Genomic DNA, 17,622 nt, shown 5'->3' on the forward strand with positions numbered 1-17,622 from the left:
TCACCAAATTAAGTTTTCAGGACCAGGATTGGGTTATATCTAATTGATCTGTGGATGAAAGGGGCCCCATTGGAATCCCCCAATCAACCCAGGCTGTTGCCAAGACTGTAGGCTGCTCTCCACAAACTGACTGGCAAGGTCCCATTGCTGAAGACAATACCTACACACTTCATTGAACATGGAGATGTCTAGCTGGTGCCGACAAAAAGCCTTCATCCCTATGTTCTAGTGTCTTTGGTACAGGAAGGCACTCTGCATGCTACCAAAAGAGAAGCATAAACATCAAACCAGCCACAAACCTTTTATCTACAGTGGTGTCCTGCCTGCAAGACATGCTAGGGCAATGGTGGCACAAAGCTTGTGGAAGTTACCAACCAAATAATGCTAGTCTTAAAAAAGAAAGAAAAAAGTGTAGGGATGAAATGACTCCTAATGACATTCTGCTATACTCATAGATCAGTGCCTTGTTCAGCCATCATCAGAGAAGCTTCCTCCTGCAGCAGATGGGAACAAATATAGAGACCCACAGCCAGACACCACGTAGAGAGTGAGGCTTGGAACACTCAGCCCTAAATGAAATCCCTTTCCTCAGAGCTCAGAGAACTCTGTAAAGGAGGAAGTAGGGGAAAGAAGAAGAAGAAGAAGAAGAAGAAGAAGAAGAAGAAGAAGAAGAAGAAGAAGAAGAAGAAGAAGAAGAAGAAGAAGAAGAAGAAGAAGAAGAAAAAGAAGAAGAAGAAGAAGAAGAAGAAGAAGAGAGAAAGTAAGAGCCAGAGGGGATGGAGGACACCAAGAAAGCAAAGCCCTCTAAATCAATCTGAGCAAAGCTCATACTAATTCAGAGACTGACTGAAGCAGCATGCCCAGGACCTGCCTGAGTCTGCACCAGGTTCTCGGTGTACATATTATGGCTTCCAGTTTAGAGTTTTTATGGGATTCCTGAGTGTGCCAACAAGTGGGTCTCTAACTCTTGTGCCTTATCATGGGCTCTTTCCTTCTGTTGGTTTGTCCTGTTCAACTTGGATGTGATGGTCTTTTTTATCTTATTATATTTTATTTTGTTATTTTTTTTAAATGAATGAATGAAAGAATGGAAATTGAGCCAGTAGGGTAAAGGTTAAGAACTGAATGTCATTTATACTTGCAGGGAGAGGAAAAGGTTGTTTTTTTTCCAACGGAGTGACACTAGATATATCAGTCACTCCAGTGCAGGTCTCATGTTCAGGAATAGTTGACCAACATACAATGGACTCCGCAGTTGTGTGTGTGGTGCTTTTATTTGGTTACAGTTGGTATTTGTATTTCTTTTTGGGTATTGCTTTATTTTGCTTTCTTGGTTTTGGGGTTTTTGTTGTTATAGTATTGGATTTTCTGTTTTGTTTTGTTTTGTTTTGTTTTTTAGAAAGAACTTAAAGTTGGATGAGTATATTTAAATTTAAAAATTATTCTAAATAATAAAAAATTCTTTAAAATGAATGGTGAAAGGGGGCTGGAGAGATGGCTTAATGCTTAAGAGAACTGGCTGTTCCTCTAGAGGACTTGGATTCAATTCCCAGCACCTAAGCAGAGGCTCCCCCCTCCCCATACTTCAATCCTTGAGGATCAGATGCTCTCTTCTAGCCATGGTCATGGGCACTGCACTCAAATGGCACACAGAATCCAACAAACACTCCTACACACAAAGTGTGCGGCAGAGAGCTCGTTTAAAAAAGGAAGTCTAGCCGGGCGTTGGTGGCGCACGCCTTTAATCCCAGCACTCGGGAGGCAGAGGCAGGCGGATCTCTGTGAGTTCGAGGCCAGCCTGGGCTACCAAGTGAGCTCCAGGAAAAGGCGCAAAAGCTACACAGAGAAACCCTGTCTCGAAAAACCAAAAAAAAAAAAAAAAAAAAAAAAGGAAGTCTAAAACCTACACAAGGGATTTTCCCATTGTGCTGTAGTCCACCTACCCGATGCTCCCACCATTGGTAAATGCCTTGGTTTTTTTAACTTTCCTTTGTTGATTTATATAATCTCTTTTATAGTGGAACATGTTTTCCAGGAGAAGTTGACTCCCTGTTTTTAGGCCATAGCTGCTCCTATACAGCTTAGAATAATTTATTTAATTTTCTTTTAAGCAGTTACTGTTCACGACTGAACAGTCTAGTTCATTTTACATAAAACTTCTCTGTCTAGTGTAGGGTAAAAGGGGCCAAGGAAAAAACACCCTGCCCCTGGCTAGACCTGAGACCTGGGCAGAGGAAAAACACCCTGACCCTGACTTGACCGACCCTAGGACCAGGGCTTGAAATCCCACAAATACCTGAGCTTGCCCCAGATTCAGACTACAAAAATCTACCAGTCCCAAGTCACCCTGGAAAACTCCCCCCAAACCTTATATATAAGTTCTGTACCCTGGCCAGTGTGCTGCTGTTTCTCACTCTAGAGTCAGTCACCCTCCTGGATTTTTCCTTCCCAATAAATCTCTTGAGTGAGGTTTTTCGCGGGGTGTGCCGTTTTCACGGACTGGAGCCCAGATGTTAAAATTTTTCACAGGAGCCGGACTGCAGCAGAAATGTACCACTTCAGCTGGGGAAACTTTCCCCCAGCTGGGTAGAGCTGTTACAGTCTCCGGGACTGAGCAGAGCTGTGCCACTTCTCCAGAACAGAAGTGTAACAATTCCTCTGGGGACACCCTCCCCTGCCGGAGCAGAGTTGTTACGCTTATACTGGGGAAACCTTTTCCTGGAGCAGAGATGCAAACTATCACGCTTACAGTGACTGAGGTATTCCTTGGCTCCTTACTGCCTGGATACCTTTCCATCTGAGCTCCAACACTTACATCTAGTCCCTTATACATCTAGGTAGAAAACTGAGAGGTTATGTCGAACGTTTCCGTTATTAGAAATAGCAATTTCAGACAATCCTGTATATTCCTAAACAGCAAAATAAAAACTCTAGTTATGAAACACGTTTCCATGAGTTCTAGGAAGCCTAATTGAAGCCTTCTGAAACCGACACTTGATCTCTGTTTTTTTTAAGAGACAGGGTTTCTCACAGAGATCCACCTGCCTTGGCCTCCCAAGTGCTGTGATTAAGGGCATGCACCACCACTGTCCTGCCTGATTTCTGTTTTAATGAGAGTAAAACAGCCTACTAAACAGGCAGGCATATCATGCTAAGGAGACATGCACAGGGCTGTGTTCTTGCTTCTGAATCCCAAACACGCAGTTCTTGTGCTCGGGATAAATGAGCTTTTGCCTTGCAAAATGATTTCTTTAATCATTAGGCAGTTACTGAGCGCCCACAATACGCCACACTCGACGCTGCAGTGAAGAACTGACTGTTTTCGAGGAGCTTACACCATGGGCAGGCATTTTTAGCATGTTCTATCACACAATCACCCAAAATAGATCATCACGACATCTAAACCTGGGGACTCCGCCTTTGGCAGAAGAAAGGTCCATGTGACCTTGGATCAGGCCGATGCAACCGCCACTCAGTGGCCAGAGGAAAAAGCGGCAACACCCACCTCTCGGCACGACACAGCCAGTTGCTGGGAGCCTTGCGTGGCTGTGACGCACGGGCCTCGCCACCCCCTCCGCGTCTTCTCTTCCAGTCTCGCCCCTCCCCTCCCCTCTTTATCCTGGCGCCCAGTGCGCATGCTTGCTATTCCCGGGTTCCCTTTACTTGCAACCGTGGCGGACCTGCCGTCGCCTGGTCGGCTATTCTCCGAGGAGCTCCGTCCTCCTTCGGCGGTCCGGCGGTCCTCGGCGATCCGCCGCCAACGCCGTGCTCCCGGCCGACGCGTCTGGCGAGCACACCCTCGTCGCGAAACCGCGGAGGGCAAGAGGAGGATGGCCACCTCTGGCGTGGAGAAGAGCAAAAAGAAGACCGAGAAGAAGCTTGCAGCTCGGGAAGAAGCCAAGCTGCTCGCGGGTTTCATGGGTGTCATGAACAACATGAGAAAGCAGGTGCGGGCTGCGCGGGGCCGCGGGCGGGGCGGGGCGGCCGGGCCTGTCGCCTTGGCTGCAGGCCTGCTCTGCCACGGGGCTTCCGAGGCCCACTCTGCGTGGACTCCGGGCGGGCGGGCGGTGGGCCTCCCGGGGCCGTTGTGTAACCGGTCTGCTCCAGTTCTCTGTGAAGCCCCGAGCATTCGGAGTGCGGGCGGTTACGGTGCGGTAAGATCCCGAAGCCCGCAGAGGGAGGCTTCCCGCCCCGCCTCCGTTGTCAACCAGGTGGCACTACTCGACAAAATCCTCCCACCCCTGCTAATTTAGGGTAAAAAAACAGATCCCGGCAAACAACCGTGTCCTAAGGGCCCTAGGCGCCGCTGTTACCTAGAGTATCTCTTTGTTCTGTCTTTGATATGTGGCGTATCCGTGGAACTGCGGCACGTCGTCGAAAGGTGGCTTGTGAAAAGCACGTTTTAACGGCGGAGACGGTGGGCAGATTTTTATTTATTCATTAGATTATGACCTCTGATAGACCGGTAAGCATGGGAACGCCGCTTATGGTTGCTTTTTGGTTCCGTGAGCTGTACTTGGTAGAGAACACACATGGAAGGAGGCTGCAGGGATGTTTCCGTTTGTTGACTCCGATTCTGTTTTTCAGGAGGACAAAGCCCAACGTAAGCTTGAGTGACTGAAAAACCTCATTCGCCTTTCTGGCGCTTTTGCTGAGAGTATGCAGAGCAGAAGAATTTAAGGTCTATTTAGGAAGATACCAACTCCTGATTTCTTTAAGCCAACGCTGGGCGCTGCAATCTTGTCTTTGTTCACCAGCTGGCGCAGTGCTCTGGTGCGGTAGATACTATGTTCTCAAATGCATAGCTCATTCCTGGCCTTTGCTGAAATAGCTGCAAATGGCTGAGTCCACTGTTTAGCGTGTATCTCTTCACATTCGTCTTCTTTTCTTGTAGCCTTCTTGTGGTTTACAGTATCGATGATCTGAGATTGCAGGTGTCTTTGATGTGTGCTTGTAGTGGTGATTACATCGAGCTCAGTGGCGCTTACACTTGTTTGAACTCATTCTCGTTACTCCCACTCCCCCGAGCCTTGTCGTCCGTGGACCGCAGCTTTGTAAAGCATTACCTCATTCCTTAAATAGATAGGCTGCAGCATCAGATGTTAAACTTGAGAAGATTGCTTGAGCCTGTATGTTTAGCTCTTTGGTTTTAAAATTGGTTCAAGCTTTAGACTGCTGACGTCTGTTTAGTTTGTTGTTAAAATATAGAAATACAGTTACTAAATTAGAATTACTGAAAAATCAAGGTTATGCTACTGAATACAAAGAGTAATATGGATACTTGATTGAGCACCCAATCTCAAAAAAGCCTGCTTTTTCTTTATCGTTGACTTGGGTGTATTTCAGACTCTAGCATTTTTATCAACTTGGTGGATTCCTGCATTTTTAAAAGATGCCTAGTATCATTTTGTATTGATTTACATTGTTGTTTAGTTTTGTTGAGCTATTATAGACTCTGTAGCATTTTAATCACCTTAATGGATTTCTGTATCTTTGTCTTATTTTGGGTCCTATGCCAGGTTCTAATACTTGCTGGGGCTGGAACATGGTCCCCTTGTTCAAATACATTTTCACCAGGTTTCTGTTTTTCATGGTTTCCTTCACTTGTGTAAGCTTGGCTGCCCTGGAACTATCTCTGTAGCCCAGGCTGGCCTTGAACTCAGAGATCTGCCTGCATCTGCCTCCTGAGTGCTGGGATTAAATGTATAAACCACCAGTTCCTTTTCACTTTTGTCTGATTCCTTTTCACAGGTGGGAAGCGTAGTTGGGCGGAGTTTTGCCCTGAGGTCACCACTGCCTTCTTTATTCTATTTAGGACCTTGCTTTTCTTTTAATCTCCTTGAAGCACAAGGACCATTACAATTCCTGGTGTCCCTTTTCTCCTCAAACTGTGCATTTTGTAATTTAACTTGCTCAGCTTCCTCCTTTTCATTATAAATCTGCATAAAACTGGCCACTAATAACCATACAACACACTCAATGCTAGGCTGTTTTGAAATCTCTGCCAAAGCTGTTAATGACTTTTCAGGTAAGCCTCAGGCAGACTTTTTGGACAAGGGCAGAAAGCAGCCACATTCTTCTACAAAATATCACAATGGTCTCCAGGCCACATACTAATGGTCTCTGAAACCTCTTGAACTGGGCCTCCGTAGTTGTGATCACCCTCAGCACCACTGTCTTCCATGTTCCTACCAGTATGGCTCATTAAGCCCCACTTAAACCATTCAGCTGCTTTCCTAATCCCAAGTCCCAAAGTCCACATTCCTCCAAACAAAAGCACGGTCAGCTCTATTACAGCAATACCCTAGTCCCTGGTACCAGTCTGTCTTAGGGATTTATTGCTGTGATGAGACACCATGACCACAGCAACTCTTATAAAGAAAGACATTTAATTGGGGCTGACTTACAGTTTCAGAGCTTTAGCCCATTACAGTCATTCAGGAAGCATGGCACCACACAGGCAGACATGGTGCCGGAGAAGGAGCTGAGAGTTCTACATCTGGATCCACAGACAGCGGGAAGAGAGAGAGACACTGGGCTTGGCTTGAGCACTTGAAACCTGAAAGCCCATCCCAGTGACACTTCCTCCAACAAGGCCACACCTTCTAATAGTGCCACTCCCTATGGGACTACAGGGCTATTTTCATTCAGACCACCACAGTTTTTTTTAAGATACATACTTTCATTTTATAGTTGGTTATTTATATAGTATTGCTCATAGCACAGAAAGATTTAACTAAAAATGACTGACAAGGACAGTTGATGGGGAGAGGCTGAAGCAGAAGTCAGAAAAGGAACATTTGCTTGAGGACCAGTTTTATAAGTATTACTGTTCTTGGTAAATAATGTTAAATCTCAAGTTTGTGTTATATTTTGTTTCCTTTTAAACCTCATTACATTGCAGATGAAGATTATGAGTGCTTGAATGACAAGGACCCTCTTGTCATTCACCCAGAAACCTTCTTTCAAGGATTTCAGCACACTCTGAGATTAGTATATCTCAATTCCAGTTCCTACTTGACTACTAATTTGTTCTATGTAGATTTAGGTAGCACAATTTAGGTAATTTCTTTTATGTAATGCTCTATGAGTCCATTTTGTTGCTATAACAAAATACCCAAAGAGTAGTAGTTTAGGAAGAAGACAGGATTAGTTTCCAATTCTGGAGGTCCAAGATGGGGAGCACACACTGTCCCCTGAAAATCAAACGAACCAGCTTTGTGCAGAAACAAGCATGCTATGAAAGAACAACTGAGACTGAGGAGTGGCAGGCATACTTCATAACCATCCATCCCTGGAGTTAAGTTACCCTCTTGTGAAAGATTGACTTTGACGAGTTGTGTACTTGTAGATAGTGCACACCAGTGCAGGTGCCTTCAGAGGCATCAGATGTCCTGGACCTGAAGCTACAGGTGTTTGTGAGCTAAGAACCAAACTCCAGTCCTCTGCAAGAGCAGTATGTGCTCTTAACTACTGAGCCCGCTCTCTAGCCCTCAAGTCACTCCTAGGAACCACATTGTTTTCATGAGGATGGAGCCCTTAGCATCTAGTTACTTCCGAAAGGCCCTGCCTTTGTCCCATTTTTAACTGCCAGTGTATGTAAGTTTTAACATTAGTTTTACTACAGACAAACCATAGAAGTAGCATGTGGTGATATATTATGTACCTTAATAAACTTGCCTGAGGAACTCGATGAAATCCTCAGCCTAAAGAAAGTGAGTTCCTGTTTCCTCACGCCTTTCTCTGCCCTGCCATATTACTTCCTGGGATTAAGGGTGTGTGCCACCACACCTGACCTCTGTGTCTAATCTAGTGGCTGGCTCTGTCCTCTGACCCTCAGGCAAGTTGATTAGGGTACACAATGTATCACCACAGTAGCACTATGCAGAGCTAACAGTCTTAGGTTTTCCTGCCTTTTCCTCCCTTATCTGGCCATTTCTTACCCATTGTTTTTAAAGTAAACTTTGTGATAAAGTGTAAGATTTATAAATCTGAAACTTGGTAATTATAAAGTGAATAGATTGCTATTAATAGAACTGAAATGTGACCAGTATAAAGAAAGTTTTCTTGTGCCTTCTCAATCATTTTCCCCCGTGATAACTGCCATTTTCTTACCAGTTTTTTTATAAATAAAAATTATTTTGTATAAAATTATTGAATTTTTATAAATAAACATTACATAATGTATACTTGGGTTTATTTTGTTTCCCTTTTTTTTAAATCTGCATTGCTGGGGGTTAAACTCGGGTCCTTGTACATGCTGAGTAAGCACTGTACCTCACCGAGCACCCAGCACCATGCCTCAGTTTCTTAAAATTAACCTTAGTGGGTTTGTCTGTGTTTTAGTATTTACTACTAGCTCATTTGTTTTGGAATATGGTATTTATCAATGTATCATGATCTGTCTGGTGTGTTACTATACACTCTTGAGTTATTTCTGCTTTGGTGTTTTTAGGAATAATGCTGCTGGTGGAACATGGCAGCCCACATCTTTAATCCTAGCACTCAGGAGGCAGAGACAGAGGCAAGCAGCTCTATATGAATTTTGGGTCATCCTGGTCTAAATAGTAAACCCTAGGCTGGCAAAGGCTATGAAGTGAGGCCCTGTTACAAAAAAAACAAGAAAGAGAAAAAATTTTTTTGTTCTAAAACTTTTAGAGAACATGAAGCTGGGGAGGGAGGGAGAAAGGGAGGGAGGATGTGGGAGGAATTAGGGGGAAGAGTAACATCAGTTGTATACTTGAGAATTGTATAATCTCAAGAATAAGTAAAAACATTTTAAAAAAGAATGCTGCTTTGAACATTTTTGTCTTATGGTGTCTATATGTCTGTGTTTGTGTTGGGAAATGCCAAGGAGGGAGTGACTGAGTTATAGAGAGCATAACATATTTGATTTTGATGCATAGCTCTCAAACCTCCAACATGATTGCACCACATTTATATTTCTGACAGCTTGGTGGTGTTGGTGTTTATTTTAGCTCTTCTACTGAGTGATAGTGGCACCTTATTTCATTAGATTGCCACTTGATTGATTTCTCTAACCTTTTGTTTAGATTAATTTTATTAACTGGTAGAATGAGAAGACTCTACAAGTCTGGATCATAATAACTGTTATTCATATGTAGTTGCTGTACCTTCTTTATGTGAGGAACAAATGGATGTTAGTAGCATTTGTTTCTTAATATTTTGAGGTGCATGTCTTGAGTATCACTATAGTTTTCTTTTTTCCCCTATGAAATGAATTCAAGAACAGTTAACATTTTAAAAGCTTATGTTAACCTCTTGTTGAGTTCTGTGAGAGAAATACAAAGCCTAAGTGAGAATTAGATAGCCTTGGTCATGTGAGTAGTTGCTCTGGGAAGGTACTGGTGCAGGTGCCATGGGTGGGGGTGGGTAGAATCAGGGGGACTTAACTGCCAGCACCGTGGGTAGGGTTGGTACTGGGACTGAGTTCAGGTTGCACAGTGAGTGGGGAGAGGGTCTGTCTGTGGGGATTAATAAATAACAGAGCCGAAGTGACACTCAGGCAGGGACAAAGGCCTGGTAAAAGCAGCATGGGGGACAAGGAGAGGGGCCTACCAGACTCATCAACTGAATCTGAGTCACTGCACCTTCGTCCTCACAGGCTGTATCCTCATGGGTTCCACAGATCTGTCACATCTTGCCTGTAAAGCCAGCATCCTAACGGCACTAGGTTCTGCCACCAGCTGGAGCAGTAACCAGGCACCCGTAGACCATGGCTGCCATGACTCCCTGGGTGATTAAGCACATTGAAATGAATCTCGGGGAAAACAACTTTCTAGGCAGCCTGTGGGAAGGGTGTCTTGGAGGTGCTCTTTTCTTAAGAGACCGTCTTTAAAATGAATTTAATATATTCATACCTGGGAGCCTGAAATGGCTGGAGTCTGGCCAATTCTTAAACTCTCAAGGCATCTTTTCTGTTGTCCTGATGCAGTCCTTAGTTGCTTATTTCCTTATTTTAGTTTTTTTTTTTTTCATTTTACATACCAACTGCAGTTCTCCCTCCCTCCGCTCCTCCTGCTCTCCTCTCCCCTCTCCTGTCCACTCCTCAGAGAGGGTAAGGCCTCTTAACAGCTCTAACTTTGCAGAAACCATGCCTCCTTGGCCTCAACTTTATACAGGCTTTTCTGACCACATTGCAAGTCTTTCTGCTTCATTTTTACTGTAAAGCTGGTTAAAGTAACCTGCCTGCCTGTCCCACATTTTGAATGCTGGGCTACCTTGAAACTTCCTCTGCTAGATTAAATTCAGGTTTCTAGAAGGATTCAGGGCATGAACAAAATATAGACAACATCTTTGCCATGTGGTAACACAGAATCTTTGTTCTCATCCTTAGCCTCTGCTTTTTTTTCCTGTGGGGGTGGGGGGGGGATTGGGGTGGGAGGGTGTGGAGACAGGGTTTCTCTGTGTAGCTTTGGAGCCTGTCCTGGAATTCACTCTGTAGAGCAGGCTGGCCTCGAACTCACAGAGATCCGCCTGGCTCTGCCTCCCAAGTGCTGGGATTAAAGGCGTGCACCACTGCCTCCCAGCTAGCCTCTGCATTTCTATTGGCATGCTGCCCTTTGAGCGTCTATGAAAATTAAGCATTATACCATTCTAGGGCTTCTAGCCCACATCTCCAGTCTCTTCTGCATCTTTCATATACTAGTTCCAAAGGTTTCTGGACCCTAGACGGTCAGATTAGTTAAGCACTTATTCCACTCCTCGTGCTAGTGCTCGGTGTTGTTGGTTTTGTTGTCTTCATAGCTGTGACTAAACACCTAAACAGAGCAACTTCACAAAGGAAAGATTTACTTGTCATCTGGCCTTGATAGGGTTCAGTCCATGACTGGTTGTGGCATTTCACCTTATTATAGACAGCACACAGACCAAGGGACCAAGGACAAGATTATCCCCCACTCCCTACCCCAAAAGAGGACCTGCCTCCAGTGGCCTACTTCTACCTTGGCCTTATTTCTAAAATTTTTAGCTCATCTCCTAAAATAGTGGTGCCATTTACCAGGCCTTGCATACATGGACCTTTTGGAGGTAAACTTGCTGTCTAAGCCATGATACCATGTAAGGTCTGTAGCATGAATCTTAACAGTTCTTATTAATAAAATCAAACCTGGGGCCAGTTATTGGGGTGAATGCTGGATGGTCAGAGACAGAACAAGCCACAACTAACCTCACCTGGCCAACTTCTCAGCTGGTCTTGTTTCCTCAGACTGGAAGCCTCTGTGTCCTCATATCTGAATGGCTCTCAGCTGAACTGTGCTGATAGAAGCCTAAAAGCTTAACCAGCCAAATGTTTCTAGTTCTCACGCCTTATATACCTTTCTGCCTTCTACCACCACTCCCTGGGATTAAAGGTTGGCTTTCTGGGATTAAAGGCATGAGTAACCATGCCTGGCTGTTTCCAATGTGGCCTTGAACTCACAGAGATCCAGAGGGATTTCTACCTCTGGAGTGCTAGGATCAAAGGTGTGAGTGCCACCATTTTCTAGCCTTTGTATCTAGTAGCTGTTCTGTCTCTGACCCCAGATAAGTTTATTAGGGTGCACAATATCTTGGGGAACACAATACCACCACAAAGGTCGGTTTTACATTTGAGGCTTTGACTTCTGAAAAGTTAGATTCGTGGTCCATCTTTGTTCAACGTCTTTAACTCCTCTTATTTTGTTGGCTTCTTGCTGTCAGCATTTAAACATGTTTTAACTTCTCATTTTTTAATCATGCAGCAAACATTTACCCATCTCCGCTTTAACATTCCCCTCTAGATACCTCTCTTTTTATTGTCACACCTCAAAGTGGAGTGAGTTCACGGCCCTTTTTACTCTCAGTTCATGTTGTCCTGTTGCAGTGTGACTCGCTAACTCATTCATCTCCATGGCTATTTCCTGAGAGCCTGCGACTATGTACAGAAGTACTGCTAGGAATACATTAGTAAGCAAAGCCTGACAGACCTTTTCCTGTGCAGTTTACAGTCCAGTTAGGGGAGGGAGACATTCCTTAGTTAAGAGCTACACAGAGAAATGTAAAACTGCAATAGTGGGGGGTATTATGAAGAAGAAGAAGAAGAAGGAGGAGGAGGAGGAGGAGGAAGAGGAAGAAGAAGGAAGAGGAAGAAGAAGGAAGAGGAAGAAGAAGGAAGAGGAAGAAGAAGGAAGAGGAAGAAGAAGGAAGAGGAAGAAGAAGAAGAAGAGGAAGAAGAAGAGGAAGAAGAAGAAGGAAGAAGAAGAAGAAGGAAGAAGAAGAAGAAGAAGGAAGAAGAAGAAGAAGGAAGAAGAAGAAGAAGAAGAAGAAGAAGAAGAAGAAGAAGAAGAAGAAGAAGAAGAAGAAGAAGAAGAAGAAGAAGAAGAAGAAGAAGAGAGTGTATTGACCATCAGGAAAGTTTCTCTAAGCAATGGCAATGGAGAACTAACATAAGAGTGTTCCCAGGCAGAGGAGAGGACCTCTCGTGGACCAGAAACAGCATGCTTATGCTGGAGACCTACTTTACTTTAAAACGGCGAGCGCAGGCATTGGTTAAAGTCCAGTTTGACTGGAACACAGACCCGGAGGAGTGAACACGGTGCAGGATGAAATGGATGAAGTGGCTGGGGACGACTTGTGCGCTGATTCCTCAGTTAGAATTTGCTTTTACTTCACACCTCCTTTTCTTTTGAAAAGGCTTTGCATTTGTTGATTTATTTATTATGGTTTTTTGAGACTAGGTTTCTCTCTGTAGCCTTGGCTGTCCTGGAAGTCACCCTGTAGACCAGCTGACCTGGAACTCACAGAGATCCACCTGCCTCTGCCTCCCAAGTGCTGGGATTAAGGTGTGCGCCACCACCACCCGGCCTCCGATCTTTTTTCTTTATGTGAATGAAATTAAAAGATGTGAATTAAAAGAGATCTCAGAGTGGTTACTGTTAGACTGAATAGGAAGTTGTATCCAGTGAGCTCTGATGATTCTTTGGACTGACCTGCTAGCCACAGCAGTAATACTATCAATGAAGACAAGGTAGTATTTTTAAAAGAGGTAAAAGGTAAACTCCACAAAACCTAGGTGTGATGACTTCCATGTTATGATAACCAAATTAAGATAACTTAAAATAGGACCAGACATCTAAGTAAATGTTAGTTGTTTTGTTGCTCTTGGTAGTTGATTGGAAGATTAGGGGTTCAATACAAATCTGAATTTTAACATTCTGGAATGTATAACTAGATGAGAGTCAAAATATTGAAGCAAGGGTTATAATTTGTATCTTCAGGTATGCTCCATTTGGTTTATCAATAGGATGATCAGTTGCCTTCAGCTGATGGTTGGTTGTAGCTTAGAAGTGTGAATTTCTATCAGTTACCTGCTACAGAAGATAATTTCTTCATTGATGCTTTGGCAACTTAAAAATCTAGGATGAAGGTTAGGGAATGAGCCATTAAGAACATGAAAAAGCAGTGTCTAGAAGAGAACAGAAAAATAAGAATTTTGAAAAATCAGGGGTTAAATTGTTTCAAAAGAAGGACCTCGAATTTTAAAGCCAATGAAGTCAGAAGGTAAGTAGAATTAAAGCAGATTGGATATAGCCACACAAATTTGGTGACTCAATATTTTGATGAAGTTATTTTGATGGAGGGACAGATGGGAATCAGATTAGTGTAAGCTGTTGTGAGTAAGATATGAGAAAATTAAAACAGCTGGTGTTGAGAAATCCTGAAGAATTTACAAGAGTCAAGTGAAGGTTGCCTAGCTTTGTTTAAATGGGAGGGAAGTCAATCTGTTTAAAAATTGCAAACTGTACATGGTGGCTCATGCCTGTGGTCCCAACATTCAGGATGCTCATAAATTAAGGGCTAGCCTGAGCTACATAACTCATTGAAACCCTCTTGTGATGAAACAAAAACCAAACTAAAGGAAACAATATGAATAAAAATAAGAGTTGACTGTAGGAGAGAGAATCGGGAATTGGTAATTCTGGATAGGATAACTAAGTAAACGTGGTTAGTCTCAAAGGTCTGGCAACTCTTCTTCCTAGTGAGAAAGAGTGAAGGACTGGCAGATAGCTGTGTTTGGAATCAGAAGAATCGGGGTGGTGCCCAGTCTTTTTTTCTGAAAGAGAAGCAGTGAGATCTTCTGCTAAATGGAAGAGGAGGAAAGTGAAGTTGAAGGGTGAAGTAGATTGTGTTGGTTAGCAGTGCTTCTGAAGGTTCTTTGGACACGTATAAATGACTAGTGAAGATTTACCTTTAGCTGGCCTCAAAGCCTTGTTTTTGTCTGGTCTCACCCTTCTTTTCCAGTCATGTATCCCTGTTCTTTTAGCTTTTGTACTTTTGGTATGTGCTGATAGCTTTATGTCCACTTTTACACAAGCAAAAGTCATCTGAAAGTGGGGACCTCAATTAAAATGTTTCTATAAGATGGGGTTGTAGGTAGAGCATTTTCTTAATTAACGATGGGGGAGGGCTCAGTCCACTGTGGGTGGTTCCATCCCTGGGCCAGATGGGAAGAAAGAAAGCAGATTGAGAAGACAGTAAGCAGCATCCCTTCATGGCCTCTACATCAGCTCCTGCCTCCAGGTTCCTTCCCTGTTTGAGTTTCCTGCCCCGACTTCATTCCATGATGAACAATGATATGGAAATATAAGCCAAATAAACCCTTTCCTCCCCAACTTGCTTATTGGTCATGGTGTTTCATCACACCCATAGAAACCCGAGTAAGACAAGGTCCCTGTGTTCAGAACCTAACTAACATACCATAGTACCTGAAACACACTTTACCTCCTTTCGCTCTCATGTTTCTTCGCTTAAATGCCACTTGATCCTCGAGTGCCCTAGATTGCATCAAGGCCCTCTTACTATTTATTCTTAGAAGATTCTGTTTCTCTGTGCACTTGCCTTTTTCTGTAAATATTGTAGTCACGTTTAGTTTAGCATCTTTACTACCTAGCTTTTAGCTCTGTAATAGTACTGTCACTCTGGCAACACAATTCTGAGAAATGGTGGGCTGCCCCGAGGGATTAGGAGCACCTTGCTTTCTTGTCATTCACAAGAAGACATGCGGAGGGTCAAAAGGTCCGTAAAGGACTCTCATCCAGCACCAGAAGCTACTCACTCGGGAGCATCACTTGAGTCCCAGCCGTGTCTCACCCCGTAGAATAGAGCAGCAGTGTTTCTCCTGGTGGCCAGGCTCAGCCCCTGGCTAAAAGTAGCTCTTCTGGGGTTTCGTGGCTTTATTGTTGTTGGTTTGTTTGCTTTTTTTTTTTTTAATTTAACTATATGAAGAAAAAATAAAATGAGGCCTCCAGCTCAGAGATCTGCCTGCCTCTGCCTCTGGGATTAAAAGTGTGCCCCACCACACCTCAAAACAGATAATTTTCAAAGATGAGGAAAGAAAAACTCAGCTTTGGTTTTTAATGGGTTGTGCACACCCACCCCTAACTCTTCCATCTCTGGTCTTCAGATTATCAGACTAAACCCAGCTGGGAGGATTATCCCTCAAGAGGCCACCAGGGAAACCATTTACCTCCTAAAGAAGAGACTTTGTCCGTGTACACTGCTTCTCTAGTATATGATACATTCTTTTTTCTTGTGCAGATGTTAGAAATGTCCCAGATGGATGGGATCCGCCCCCAGGGTCCCTGGCTTTCTTTCCTCCTTTGTCTGTTATTCACCCTGTATATTGGAAGCTTAGTAGTTGTTTTTGAACTTTGTGTCCCTGGCTGAATGTCCAAGTTCTCTCTAGTGACAGAGCTTCCCTCCCTCTTGAGAGAAGTCACCCACGTTTGCAGCCAACAGTTGTACAAGGCAGGTTGTGGCCTTGCATTTCTACAGCTCTGCTCCTCCTGACCATTCTGCACCTCGTGTGTGTGTGTGTGTGTGTGTGTGTGTGTGTGTGTGTGTGTGTGTACCTCTCTTAGCCTGTCCTCATGTGGAGTTCCACCTGTAAATCTCTCTTGAGGGAGTCTTTCCTCTTTTACTTCAGTTGTATTAGTTGAGAATGTAACAGATGCCATTAAGGCCTGTGATTCCATGGAGATAAGGGTCACCTTTAGGGGGTGCCCCTAAAGCTTTCCTGAATGTTTGGATTTTCCAGGCTTTATGAACAAAGGAACATCAGACCCCCCCCCCCATGCACGCTGTCTATGGATCAGAAGATAGCTCTCAGCTACTTCTCCAGCACAATCCCTGTCTGCCTGCTCCCCCCACCCCATGATCATGGACTAACCCTCTGAAGCTGTAGCAAGCCCCCAGTTAAATATTTTCTTGTATGAGTTTCCTTGGTCGTGGTGTCTCTTCACAGCCACAGAACACTAAGACAGAAGTTGGTACCAAGGAGTGGTGTATTGCTGTGACAGGCCTGACCATGCTGTTGTTTGGAGGAATATGCAACACTGGTACTTTGGACTAGAAAAATGATTGACTGATTTAAGTAGGGATTAATAGGCCATCTTAGTAAGAGCATGGACAACAGTAATCGTGAAGGCAATGTGGACTATGCAGGCCCTGCCCAAGAGGTTTCAGGGGGAGACAAATATTAGCAAATGGCCTGGAGACCATTCTTGTGATATTTTTGCAAAGACTGTGACTGGTTTTTGTCATTGCCTTAAAATTTGCCAGAGGCCAAATTGAAGAGTTTTGGATTAATATCATTGCAGAGGACATTTCAAAGCAGATTAATATCGACTGTCACATAGTTACTAGTAATCAATCTTATTCAGATCTAAAATGAAAGGAGCAAACTGGGCGAGAAAAATACAAAATGAGCAATTTGAGGAGAAAAAGAGCACCAGCAAGTATAATATTGGAACCAAGTCTTGTGCTCCAGGTTTGAAGTTTAAAGAAAGGCTGGATTCAAAATGGAATAAAGGGAGTGGTACCCTGAGAGTGAGCCCCTCCCTCCCCAGTTAACCCTGCAACCTGTGGCTGGAACAGGCCTGAGGGATTTCCTCAGCCTAGAAGCCATCATCAAGTTAAATCTTATGCAAATATGAGTCAAGGAGGGGGCCAAGTACTGGCCCTAGCAAGCAGAACTTAGCAGCTCTGGCCACCTGGTTCTGGATTTTCAAGGCCCGTACAGGAAACGGTTGTGGAACCTTCTTCCTCTGCAGTTAAAGACAGCTGCTGAGGCTGGTCAGGTGGCAGGAGACCCCCTGCATGGAGACCCAGAGAGGCTGTTGTATGAAGCCATGAAGATGAAACCCAGTGGTGGAGACCCCTAGCAAGCTGTTGAAGATGCCAGAGGCATGGGATACCTGCTAAGTAGAGCTGAGGCAGGATGTGGAACGAGCCCAAAGAGAGAAGTGTGCTACAGTCAGCAAAGTTGGAAGGGAAAAGGCGTCTACTCAACCCTTTGGCTTTAGACCTAGAGACACAGGGTTGGAAGTTTGCCCTTCTGGTTTCCATCTTGCTTTGATCCAGTGTTTCTTCCTTTGCTCCCTTTCTTCCCTTGTGGAATTGTGGTGTATATTCTGTGCCATTGTATGGTGGAAGTGTGTGCTCTGCTTTATTTTACTGGGGGTTACAATTGAGAGATTGCCTTGAGGCTCAGAAGAGATTTTGGACTTTTAAGCAGTGTTAAAACTGAAAAACTATGAGGACTTTTGAAGTTTGACTGAGTGCATTTTGCATTATGATATGGTT

At 44.0% G+C, this 17,622-nt stretch overlaps 1 protein-coding gene across 1 annotated transcript in view; it reads left to right on the forward strand.

Moving 5' to 3' along the window:
* The first annotated feature begins 3,604 nt into the window (after positions 1–3,604).
* The window catches only part of Klhl7 (kelch like family member 7), a 54,795-nt gene continuing 40,777 nt past the window's right edge, over positions 3,605–17,622 (forward strand). Inside the window, exon 1 of the mRNA XM_028864178.2 lies at positions 3,605–3,947. Within this exon, the coding sequence (XP_028720011.1) occupies positions 3,636–3,947 (312 nt within the window). The 5' untranslated portion in view covers positions 3,605–3,635. The remainder of the gene's footprint in view (positions 3,948–17,622) is intronic.

Source organism: Peromyscus leucopus, chromosome 3 (assembly GCF_004664715.2).
Source record: "Peromyscus leucopus breed LL Stock chromosome 3, UCI_PerLeu_2.1, whole genome shotgun sequence".
NCBI lineage: Eukaryota > Metazoa > Chordata > Mammalia > Rodentia > Cricetidae > Peromyscus > Peromyscus leucopus.